Source organism: Erpetoichthys calabaricus, chromosome 18 (genome assembly GCF_900747795.2).
Source record: "Erpetoichthys calabaricus chromosome 18, fErpCal1.3, whole genome shotgun sequence".
In the NCBI taxonomy this organism is placed as follows: domain Eukaryota; kingdom Metazoa; phylum Chordata; class Cladistia; order Polypteriformes; family Polypteridae; genus Erpetoichthys; species Erpetoichthys calabaricus.
In genome coordinates, this window is record NC_041411.2 from 36,762,173 (window position 1) to 36,775,935 (window position 13,763).

Sequence of the window (13,763 nt, forward strand, 5' to 3'; positions counted from 1 at the left end):
GAAACTGCTGATATTTACATTGCGCTAGATAAGAACCCTCACTTGCCAGTTTTTTTATGTCTGGCTTTACACCTATGAAGTCTACCATCGACTGCAATATCTACTATATATCTCATTGTTTTAATCAAAATATTTGGCATTGTAACATTATCTATCTGCATCAGTGTTTCTAAAACTAGGGGTCCCTATATGATTGTGTAATAAAATTAGCCTAGTTCACCTAAGAGCAAATTCCAGAGCAGGCGCTGTATCACCCTCTATTAGCGCACTATTTATTGCTGATAGTAGCTGATCTTTTAAACAATGCCACTGATGCATCACAGAGAAGTTTCATTTCTGTAGTGAAAGAATTTAATAAACATTCTCCACAGCACCAGCACCACCACCCTCTCACATAACCTGATGTATCAATCAAATTCTGATGTTTGACAAACAGAGACGTGTAAGAAAGGGGGAGACAGAGAAGATTGTGATGTGATGGGTGAGGGTAAATATAGTGGCATGGCAGTGTTATATGCTATATGAAGGTTCAATGGCAATTTACAAATGCTTGATGCCTCATCACGTGTTCGGTGTTATGGCATACATTGACTCCAAATCTTAAAACAGAAGGGCAAAGAAGAATTTATGTTTAACATGCCTTGACAAGGGTGAATTCCTTTTCGTAAAAATATTTAAAGTGGATAAATAAATTTAAGTTTACTGTTACTGTTAACGAGACAGGCTATAGAGTGGAACCATCAGCATTCAGTACATTATGTCAATTTTAAAAAACGTAAGATTTATCCAATCAGATGTATAAAACATAAATAATGCATACAGTTTTATTAACAATTTAGCTATGCAACTCAGCAGTTTTACTCCATTTATTGAAGTGATAATTGAAAACCAGGATATCCTGAACAATCTGCAAGCTCATTTAGAAGAATGTATTGTTAATGATGGAGCACATTCGAAAAAAATGTTACTGAAGACAAGGTAAATAAACTACATCAGTGAAGGATATTTTGACTGCTTTATTCCTTGTCTGATGCCATGAGTCAAGTGACAAAGTTAAATGACCATTCATACTATCTTTTCAAAAACTGTATCTTTGTGCCACCCATTTATAAAGAAGAACTAGGGGGCTTTGCCCCTTGCTTGCTTCGCTCAATCAACCTCCTTTAGCCGCCACCCCCTGGGGCGCGCTATGTGCCAGCCACTTCACTTCTCTGCCGCTCGCGTTGTGAAGAGGGGGGCTGAATGCACGCTAAGGAGATGCGGTTGCTCCTCCGAAACCCCCGCTTAAACGGTGATACATTGGGAAACAAATACATTTTTTTTACCTCCTCTATTCTCGATCAGCTGGCTTGCTGCTGCTGCTTGCGCCGTGCTGCGTGATCTGCATGTCGCACTGTGCTTCGAACATGTAAAAGCCTGTACAGCAGCTGTCCTCCTTGTCTTGCGGGACGTTAAAGTGTCTCAGAGAAAATCACGTGTATACCCAAGATTTTTTAATATAATAGAAAGATTTATTTCTCTCAGCTTTACTAAAGCATACACTAAGCATTTAAACTGTTAGTAACATTCCCCAGGAATCTATTCCCTGTTTTAAATGATAATTAATGTTTTATTAACACTATAGCTTCCAGCTTTCTCTTTTAGTAATATTCATGCATGAATGGAAACAAAAACATTTACCCTTTTTTTTTTTTTATTACAAGACCACTGTTACTTGTCTATGTATACCTCTGCAGTCATTATGGTAATAATCCTCTTCTTGCATCTTAGCATGGTACCAGTTTTCTTATTTGGGCTCTCAGATTCCCTGGTCTACATAATTTTAGATACTAGCGACTGGCTGAACTTAAGCTTAAATACAGTACACTCAAAATAACTTCTCAATACAGTGTATGATGGAATTGCAAGTTTACTAGGGCCGTCATCTGAACCAGTAAGTGAGATTTGAAAATTTATTATTAGAAATATGTATCCACCAGCATAATGAAACACTCATTTATTTAAACAGACACAATGCTAAACCTGCCTGTTTCGATCATGTTGTGAATTTATGGAACCTCTGTCCACCTTATATGCCAACTCTTTATCTATCTACATCTCTCTTTCTTAGAGCTTCTTGAACCTTTGCAACCCTGTTACGGATGGCGGACAACTTCCAGGGCCTGAGCATAATGTTATGGCATTTTTTATATTTTATTTATATATATATATATATATATGGAAGCAAGCGAAGGCCTGTGATACAATTTGCATATTTGTAACTAGTAATCCACAAAGGGAGAACATGAATCACATATCTTAAAATAGTTAATTCCTGACCTTTCAACAACCTAGTAGGTGGCATCATCAGAGGTAAATAATTAGACATACAGGAATCAAAGTCAATATATAGCAAATGGCGGGGTGGGGTGCAAGGGGGAGAGTGGATCAATAAGGTGGGGTTTGGAAGATATTGGTCATAAAGTCTTTTATGACCAATGGCATTTAGCTGTCATGTACTGTATATCAGTTGTGCATTTGTTTTTATGGATATGGCCATTTTGTGCCAGCCTCTAATTTTCATTGACAGAATCACAAGCATTTGTCACTAAAGAAAACTAGTGTTGAGTCATCAATTAACAAAACGTTTTGATATTTTCACAAGCAGTTTCAAAGTTTTCAAGTTGTTTTTTTTAAGGTAATGAAGCACAGCAGCTAGTAAACTGGTCCAATTCTTTTCTACAATACTAAAGAACAGCAAACCCTTCAAAATGAAAGATACAGTACAAGCTTCATGGAGATACTGTAGAATCTCGGTGGGTATCAGTAAAGAAAGAGTATAGGACTAAGGTGAATGTTATTCTTAGCCATCATGTTATTCAGTCCTCTCTTTTGACTACACATAACAGGTAGTGGTATAATTTTTAAAATATAATATTAAATTGTTTCTCATAATATAAAAGGCAAATTCACTTTGGCACAATTTGCACATGACCTTGTGTTTTTTTTTTCTATTCAAAGCCCAGAAGCCAAAATGCTTCCACACAGTACTTTGGAAGTGATGTGATGTGATAATTACTCTTTCAGACCCACATTATTCTGTCCACTCCACAATGTGTCAAATTAGTCATTGCTGTTAAGCAGAATAGGCAATCTGTCTTGTGCTATTGGCAGCTATTATGCTGCATAAATCATTTAGCCTTTCATGCTCAAGTAAGCTCAAAACACAAACTTGTTTTCTCTGTTCTTTGTGAATACTTCTGTAATTGTTTTTAACCTTTTACTTCAATTTTGAATATTCCAGCTATAATGTATATTTGAATATATTTGGCATAATGATATAAATGTGACAATCCTGGTTTCTAGGATCTATCCTATACTGACTATATTTACAACTAATGTTGTTTAATCTTCTAAGTACGTAGTATGGTGACATACAATGCACTAGTCAGACCACACCTGGAGTATTGTTTGCATTTCTGGTCGCCATGCTACAAGAAAGACATAGCATCACTTGAAGTTGTGCAGAAGAGAGCAACCAAGTGTGACCCAGGGCCTAAGGACAAGTTACTTAATAATCCCAATGTGTTAAATGATGTAAATGCTTTACAAATTTAAATTTCACCAGTTATGCAAATTTATTTTCTCAATTTGGAAGAGGGCAGTCAAAAAAAAAAAAATCTGGATGTGCGAGTTCAGCACTGCATATGTATCAGTGGTTACCTCTCCTTCCACAAACACACCAAAACCTACACTTTTCTTTTGAAGACTCATAAAAAGAATGAACTTTTCTATGCGGTTAGCATTCCTACTCCACGGATTTTTGTACTCCTGCGTTCTGGCTTAGAACCTCACTTCTAGTCATAATCCATACAGAGTCTGCACATTCTCTATACTGTACTCTGTCTTTCCTGCCACATGCCCAAATACATGCAGGGTTGATTTATTGGTGACTGTAAAGTTGCCCCTGTGTGAATGTGGGTGTGTGTGTGTAATTGGGCTCTGAGATGCAATGGTATCCTGTCCAGCTGTTTCATGCCTTGCGCCCAGTGCTGCCAGCAATGGCTTTTGCGCCAGGAACCCTTATGATAATCAGTAATACTATACAGTAAATGATACCCAGGAAAAAAGATAACATTTTTTAATTCAAGTCTCTAATTTAAGTCTCTAAAATATTATATAGGTGCAAGGCAGAAACCTATCCTGGATAAATTGCCAGTCATTGAGAAGACAACTTCAAGTCACCAGTTAAAAGGTAAGTATGATATTTTTCAAATCAAAATTATTTCTTCACAATATATCTTGACACTTGAATCCCTGAAGCCTACGAAAAAAACTCGTAATCCCAGCCCACTTACTCAGATCTTTGTAGATGCGGAACACACATGAAATGCATACATTCCAAATAACAATATACTGTATTATTTATCCTATACAACTCCAGGAACCTCACATGCAGATAAGGAGCCTTGACGTAAGCTGGGAGAACTTTTTGCCTGAGTTAAGCTCTGTCAAGGCAGAAGAATGGGACAGCAGACTGCTTTCTGCTTGTGCTGATTGTCAAATTTACAAAACAAAAGACGCTGATGGAGAGGTGCGAAGGGATTTAAGGTGGGCCGGGATTACGAATTTATTCGTAGGCTTCAGGGATTCTACTGTTAATAAAAGGGTGTTCGTGTATTTGTGGGTCCATCCAGTTGCTATGTACCTGTCACTCCAATAGATGGAACATCACAAATATTTGTGATTTTATTACTACAAATGTTTGTGATGTGCCATCTACTGGAATGATAAAGGGAATGCATTTTATTACTGCATGCATTACAAAATACATTCCAATAGATTGTGCACTGCAAACATCCTAGACGCTAGTCATTGTAAATATTATTATGCCACAATAAATTACATTCTAAAGAGAAGCACATTTTAGAAATGTTAAAATATAACTAGCCTGCTCTTGTGGTTTATAAAAGAACTAATGGGTACTAGGTTCCCAGAGTGAAAAAAATATCTTTAAACTTACCAAATATGTCAACTTAGAAGTACTATTTTTTGATTTAAGAAAACATGCCTTCCACATTTCTGAGGCATGCTTGTGACCACAAAAGTAAACTGGAAATAATACATTTTATCACAGATTCTTCATTTTATTTTCTCAAAGTAAGGACCAGTTTCTTGCTCACTTGTCATCTACGGGGTTATGACAAACTCCCCCGACTCTCAAGCCTCCTAAATTTGCCACGTTATATTCCGCTTATTATCCTACTTTTGCTTCTGTAATTCTACATCTTCAGGGTTTACGCTCTGCCATGGCTTGTAACAACAGACAGAAGTGCGGTTAAATCATATAATTATGTTTTCCCTTAACAGTGGCTACTTTTCACCTATCAATTATGTGTTGTTATTTTATATAACCTACATAGTGAGATTCATGCAGAGTGGCAGCACTGCAGTAAACAATGCACTTCATTGGACTTGATACACACAACAATACATCTCAGCTGAACTGATTACACTGCATTTTATTTTTAAACCACAAAAGCACAAGGGTGCATTATCATAATGGTGGCAGCAGGAAAAATAACAAAATAAGCTACCGTAGAGATTGTGAGTGATTGTAGGTGTGCCTTTTTTCAGAAATTACTGTCAAGCTGTCTACAGGACAGAGGCAGCAATTCACATCTGGGCATCAACATTTAATAATGTCAATAATGATGCTTAGTGATGATTTCCGATGTGAGGCCACGTCCTGGCCCTGAAGGGTGTCATGGAGGAAGACAAGCAGCACAGTGAAGTTCACAGTCGGTGTCCTTTTGAAATAGCTGAATGTTTTGCATTTTTCCTTCTTAAAACAAAATGGATACTCTGTTTTGCAAAAAATGTGCAATATCAAGATACAGATCAACGCACAATAACATCTTTGGCTTTAAAAGTGGATGTAATCATTATTTTTTTATTTTTATGTTGGGACACCAATACCCATTAGTTCCATTATAAAACATGAGAGCAGGTAAGTTATTTTTTAAATTTACAAAATACCAGCTGTGCTATTTGTCAATGACAGCTTGAAATCTAAATAATCAACGTAGACCTCAGCAATAACGTTTGCAGTGCACCATATAATGCATGTTATACACCAGTTTGTATGGGACTCATAAAAGCAGGGTTAATGTTTGTGAGGGGCCATCTGTTGCAATGAGAAATTCAATGCATTTTATTACTAGAAATGCTTGTGCTGGAATGACAAAGACATAGCAACTGGACACACACACAAACACTTGTCCTTTTTTATGGTGAATGCTTCACTTTAGAACACAGTTTCAGGTGGCTAAATTATATATACCACGGTTGTGAAGAAATAGCTTTGGCTTGAAGAATACGAAACGCATCCTTTAACTTTTCATAACCTGCATTGACTGAGCTGGGATAGAACCCAGTCTTCTAGAGTTGGGGGACTGTAGATGTACCCACTGTGCCTCCATGCCATTCTTCAAAGGTATGTGAGGAAGAAATATTCTATTGCTTCTTTAAGAGTCATAATATTAAACTGAAACTATTACCGGTTTCCCATTGTAATTTGTTTTTACTTATATTTGTCATTGTATATGTTTTTTCCACAGTATCATTTATTGCTATAATTGGTGTTGTTAGCTTTTGTTAGTGTGACTAAGTATTTAAAATTTATAATTGTAAAATTAAAGGTTGATATGTTTAATAAAATTTTAATGTCTTCTCCATTTTGCAGTGTATATTCACATAGAAGTAATTTCACAAATTGAAATTTTAACATATATATATTAATGCTTTAAATTTTGAAATTTAAATATATATACAGTACAGAAATATCTATACTAATAAAAGGCAAAGCCCTCACTGACTGACTGACTGACTCACTCACTTATCACTAATTCTCCAACTTCCCGTGTAGGTAGAAGGCTGAAATTTGGCAGGCTCATTCCTTACAGCTTACTTACAAAAGTTAGGCAGGTTTCATTTCGAAATTCTATGCGTAATGGTCATAACTGGAACCTGTTTTTTGTCCATATACTCTAATGGAGGAGGCGGAGTCACGTATCGCGTCATCACGTATTACGCCTCCTACGTAATCACGTGAACTGAAAACAAGGAAGAGATTTACAGCACGAGTCAAACGCGGGAACGAAGGTAAATGACATTAACTGTTGAATGTCTTTTAATACTGTGTAATTGTTGAGTGTCTTTTAATACTGTGTAAGCATACATATTAACACATGTGCAATTAAACGTGTGCATTTACGGGGTGATTTCTCAGGCTTAAAAGCTCACCTTTTATTAAAAAGGGAAATGCAAACTATTTTCATTCTGAAGGGCACAAACCACGTTAGATTTCACATGTGCAATTAAACGTGTGCATTTACGGGGTGATTTCCCAGGCTTAAAATCTCGCCTTTTATTAAAAAGGAAAATGCAAACTGTTTTCATTCTGAAGGGCGCAAACCACATTAGATTTCAGCCGTTAAACGCGCAAAAATGTCGGTACACCAGATAAATAAGCGCAACATATTATCAGTTGTATTGTATGCTTACAATACATATAGAAATGTGTTAATCGTTAACTAATTTTGTGGGATGGTGTTTTTCGACTCGCGCCTTGATTTAAACGATTGCATGTCTTGGTGGGTTTGCGTAGCTTATTGTCAATATCTTTACACCTCTTTTTAAGACTTAATTTAAAAAGGTTTTCTTTTCTTCTTAATTAAAATTTAAAAGCAATACTTCACCGCTGCGAAGCCCCTCTAGCGCTGACGTCCGAGGTTCGATTATCGTAAGCGAGTGCAGTGAGTGTGTACGCCTGATGAGCCAAGAATATGGGGGAAACACGTGTCGCGTACTCTTTGCATTATTTGACAGTAAACTATTTTCAACCATTCTATGATCTGCTTCTCACAACTGAAGGCACCGTGGCTGATGTTACCTGACTTGCTGGCCAACCATAAGCGTTACCTGGTAGGTAACCACCCACTCACTTCACTCCCTTACGGGAATCGAACCTCGGACGTCAGCGCTAGAGGCGAAGCCCCTAAAGTTGCGCCACGGCGTGTGGTTCGTTTATTTCACAGCATGTAGATCGGGGTAATTACATTCACGCCATTCGTAGTCTGATTCACAATCTGATTGTATGGGTGGTTACCTACCAGGTAACGCTTATGGTTGGCCAGCGAGTCAGCTCGAAGTGGTCACTCGAGTGAAGGCAGCTTCACAAAAAAACAGATCCTTAACAAACTGTAATTGGTATATTTTCCCTCAATTTAAAAAGGTTTTCTTTTCTTCTTAATAAAAATTTAAAAGCAGTACTTCGCCGGTGGGAAGCGCGTGGATTTGAGCGACTGACGCATACAGACATATTCATGAGTGCAGGTACTTCGGAAAGAAAGCACCGTGTAAACCTAAAGTTTAAATTAAGTTCATAGACCTACAAAAGGTTCCCATTGATTTGAGGCAAGATTGTTTTTCTCCTGTACAACTATACGTTGCATTCTCAAGAGTGTGCTTGCACGGCTTGGTCATATTACAACCGGAGTGCTGAACTGACAACGTGGTATACAAACAGAACTATAACAATCGTAATAAACGAATGATAAATAATGATACTTGATTTAAACGATTGCATGTCTTGGTGGGTTTGCGTAGCTTATTGTCAATATCTTTACACCTGTTTTTAAGACTTATTGACTGAAACGGGCTTTCACGAAAAAAGTTAGGGCTTTGCTACAGGATACACCCTCCACAAGTTAAGGAAGTGAAAATAAAAGTATATATTTCTGTTTTATTTAAACCTTTTAAGTTCGTATGCATAGCCCCATTTGGCTGTTTTAGTTTTTTTTTTCTTACTTCAGTAATATTTAATCTCCTTAAAAAATGAACATATGCATTTTACTATTTTTGTATCTCTTTAGTAATATTTTAGTGTAAAAGGATAACCAGTATTTAAACCTTTTATGCTACTTTATAAATTTATTTTACACAATGTTGAAAAATTAGTAAGAAAGCTACATATTTTGGCAGCTGCTGCTTTAATTTTCAATGAAATGAAAAAAGCTCTCCAAGAGAAAACGTCAATGAAGAAGAAACAGTTTGCACTATCTAAAAAGGAGAAACCCTCATTTATAAAGGTTTGCTGCAGATGACTTAACTGAAAATAAATTAATAGTTCCTATGTGTATAATACATATTTATCTATTTTACTTATGCCTTTATTCCAGCAACTTGCAACATCTGAGGTACAATTTGTTACATTACTTTTGTTTTTTGCAGCACAGGCTAGGTGAAGTGACTTCCTCAGGGTCACACAGTGGTGTCAGTACCAGGATTTGAACTGACAAGCTCCGGGTTTGCTGACATTTTACTGAAGAAAGAAAAAAAACGAAAACGGGCAAATAGGGCTATGCATACAGATGTCCATCCATCCATTATCCAACCCGCTATATCCTAAATACAGGAGCCAATCCCTGCCAACACAGGGAACAAGGCAGGAAACAAACCCCGAGCAAGGTGCCAGCCCACAGCAGGGCGCACACACCCACACACCAGGGACAATTTAGAATCGCCAATGCACCTAACCTGCATGTCTTTGGACTGTGGGAGGAAACCGGAGTACCCGGAGGAAACCCAGACAGACACGGGGAGAACATTCAAACTCCACGCAGGGAATCGAACCCGGGTCTCCTAACTGGCACCTTTCACTGCGCCACCATGCCGCTCGCATACAAACTTAAAAAGTTTAAATAAAACAGAAATATATACCTTTATTTTTACTTCCTTAACTTGTGGAGCGTGTATCCTGTAGCAAAGCCCTAAGTTTTTTCATGAAAGTCCCTTTCAGTCAATAAGCCTTAAAAACAGGTGTAAAGCTAAACTTGCAGCACCGCTATTCAATTACACTTGCCTAACGCCTCTCCTAAGGGGACATACTGTGGGATCTGGGCATCCGTCAAAGCACCAATCACAGGCCCGATTAGAAAGCGGGAAGCTGTGATTTGTCGTCTCCCTCCCATGTAACAATCACAGCCCGTGTTACAACGCACTATGTATGTATATATGTATATGTGTGTGTTTATGTATGTGTGTATATGTATGTGTATATATTTGTGGATGTGTATATGTATATATATATATACATGTATATATGTAGATATGTGTATATGTAGATATGTGTATATGTAGATATGTATATGTATATATATGTTTACATAACCTCTTTAACACACTACTTCTCCACTGCGAAGCGTGAGTATTTTGCTAGTACAGTATATATATATAAAACTTTTTAAAAACCATGCTTATATTAAGTTAAAAAGTGTACTAAAAAGTATACATACATCACTCATAAAATAAAAGGTGGGCGCTTTTGATAAGATTTTAAGAAGTGTTTTTTGAATGTTGATTGATGAAAAGCACCCATGCTTTTATTTTACGAGTGATGTATGAGAGACTTAATTTTTACTTTTTAGTTCACTTTTTAACTTAATATAAGCATATTTTTTAAAAAGTATTTTTATATATATATATTATTTTCAACTTTTTAGGCTTGTTTGTTTTAGTATAATTTGCAATCAATATTTTAACACTTCCTTTAATATTTCTATCCATTACTAGTGCCATCTATTGGTGAAATCTTGAACTATTCTTCATATGAAAATTTCATTTCTTAATTAACTAAGGATTAATTGATTGAACACTCTGATTCATGTATTGTCATCGGAAATGAGTAAGTGTGCAAAATTTCAAGTCATTTAGACAATAAGAAGTGGGTTAAATATTGATTGCAAGATTTATACCAGACAACAAAAAGGTGAAGTTAAAATAAGCGTGGTAATAATAATAATAATAATAAAATATGAAATACCAATCAAACTTACGATCAAACACATTCTTTCTCATACTGTAGTAAACGTGTAGGCTACTATTCACATGCAGTGCTTAAAAGTTTTAATACAGTTTGGCATGAGAAAGATTGGTCATTTTCAGCTGCGGTTCATGACTTGGACTCACAGCTAATGAATGAACGGTTGCTCTGGGTTATACTTCTTACCATGGTGCCAGAAAGTGGTGACATGCAAGGAACACTTTCACTATCCTGTGTATAAGTAACAATACTACTATGCATCCTACATAATTTGTAATTCTATACTTTGTCTAGTTTGTTGTTTACTTTTTAATCAATAAGTGCTAGATATATATTTAACTACAAAATCAAACTCAACAGCCATGCTATTTCACGGCCAGCCTTAAAGAACTGGAAGAGGGGAAAATAAATAAAGAGTGACAAGAAAATACTACTACAATATAAAGGGTTAAAAATAAAAACTAACAGAATAGTTCCAACACACAACAAGGCACATTTTACCTGACATTTACCACTCCAATGATTTCCTTGGATACAAAGCGGAGAGTAAAGGCATTGAGGACAAATGTGAGCACTCTGAACAATACCTAGTTGGAGACAAAAAAACAAAATCATAATGACATATGTCTCATAACAAAACCACCAGGAGAATTTCTGCATTTTAAAATAACTTTATAGAGTTGTCTGGTTTTTAATGTTTAAATACACTACATGAAGAATTATTTTGTATCAATAAAATGAATAAGTACATTTTTTTCTATTGAAAATTGCTTCTACCAAAACCAATATTAATATTTTGAAATAAAGAGTGACTAATTTGTGACGATGCTCACATATTCAAACTGCTATATAAAATCAAAATGAAATGGGGACAAATAAAGTATAATCTAATTTAATCTAATCTAAAGAAAATCAAGCAAAACATTATGCGACTCAGAATAGCACTGACAATAAAATGTCACAGAAAGGCAGAAAAAAAATCAGTTATTGAGTGCAAGTGATGGGTCTTCAGGTTTGCATTTGTTGCATATGCCCTTTTGTTCTCCACATTTACACAAAAACTACCTGACCAACTCCCACAAATGTGAAACTCTTTTATTGGTATGACTCAGAAGTCTGGTTTCACAGATTACACTGTCACTTAAAGAGCTTGACTTTGGAGAACTGTAGGTTCATGGCAGGAAGTTAAAAACATTCTCAAACAGAAAAAGAAACCACTTCAGTCAAGCTAGCAGGACATTTGGCTCCTTTAAGCCTAGCATTAATATGTGTCTTGTGTCTGAATTGTGATTTAAGTTAGTCTTCAGTGTCCGTGCTGTGTCTAGAACATGATTGTATGTCACAGATCTGCAAAAAAATATCAAACAGATTTGCATGTTATACTTCCATTACATTTCTGGCCTCATCTGAATGCAGTTTGAATAATCCAATTACAGTCCAACCACAAGTGCATCTCTACCGGATATCTTGGTGTGTTATTTTTTTTTACTTTTCATTGGTCTGGTGGCAGCATTTTGTACCCATTTCTTGTTTAAAAACTACTAACCAACAGACATACACAGCATATAACAGAATGACTTCAAAAATATTTTATTGCAGATAGAAAGGAATTCCACGTCCCAAGAGACAGATTCTGTAGCCGAGGATCGGACCACCAAGGTCCCCGCCTTCGGCCACCACCCAACTTACACTGCACCCGACCTCCTTGACCCCTCCCATAGGTGGTGAGCCCATGAGAAGGGGGACCCATGTTGCCTCTTCGGGCTGTGCCCGGCCGAGCCCCATGGGTGCAAGCCCGGCCACCAGGCGCTCGCCATCGAGCCCCAACTCCAGGCCTGGCTCCAGAGGGGGGTATATGGTATTGCAAATGGCAGCGGGAGCGTTTCTATACACTTAATTTAAACTTAGGGTTTACACCGTGCTTCGCTTCGAATTTTTTCGCTGCCTTCTCAATTGTGTAATGAATGTTTTCTTCAGCGCTCTTTGGGTACGTACTGCGTTCACAGTCAGTTCACGTGATTACGTGGGAGGCGTGATGACACGATACGCAACTCCGCCTCCCACGGCCAGCGAGCTGCAGTCCATTACAGTATATGGACAAAAAAGAGGTTCCAGTTATGACCGTTACGCTTTGAATTTCGAAATGAAACCTGCCTAACTTTTGAAAGTAAGCTGAAAGGAATGAGCCTGCCAAATTTCAGCCTTCCACCTACACGGGAAGTTGGAGAATTAGTGATGAGTCAGTCAGTCAGTCAGTCAGTGAGGGCTTTGCCTTTTATTAGTATAGATTATTGTTTTGCACACCTATAACTAGAATTTCAATCCTTTTCTGAAATTTTAATTGAAAGATCTCTTTCCCATTGTTTCATGACTTTCTTTTTATATACTCTGAAGATACATTGTCTTCATCCAAGCTAGCTAATACTGTATCATTTAAGGTACAGATATACTGGAGGTGAAAGATGAGGGACGTTGAGTGGGTTGCTTTGGACAAACTTTGTAAATGTTACGTAGAAGAAGAAGTGGAAGATTCAGTTTTTGAGTACACTCGTTCAAAAGATGCAAATACATTACTAGTATAGTGATCTATAAGTGCCACAATTCCCATTGACTTCCATAGGTTGAATATTGCATTACTTATAGAAGACCAAAATATTGTGATTACAATATACAGATGCAAAAGATAGGAGCTTCTTTACCCTAATATGTATTCTACATTGGCTCCATATCTTAATGAAGGGTGAACTACTATACTGCAGGAAAAAGATGGTGCCACACACGTGTGATTAGGAAACAGCTGATGGGCCTAAATAATGGTAATTCTACCCCACACCAGGAGGTGGTGGAGTGTGATAACTGTCTCTCTCAGTCTCTTGCAGACTATCTATGGGAAATCCCA

The 13,763-nt window shown here is 37.0% G+C and overlaps 1 protein-coding gene across 1 annotated transcript in view; it reads right to left on the reverse strand.

Annotated features, from left to right (window-relative positions):
* rft1 (RFT1 homolog) overlaps positions 1 to 13,763 on the reverse strand; it is a 60,239-nt gene that overhangs the window by 31,023 nt on the left and 15,453 nt on the right. Inside the window, exon 2 of the mRNA XM_028824743.2 lies at positions 11,366 to 11,451. Within this exon, the coding sequence (XP_028680576.2) occupies positions 11,366 to 11,451 (86 nt within the window). The remainder of the gene's footprint in view (positions 1 to 11,365; positions 11,452 to 13,763) is intronic.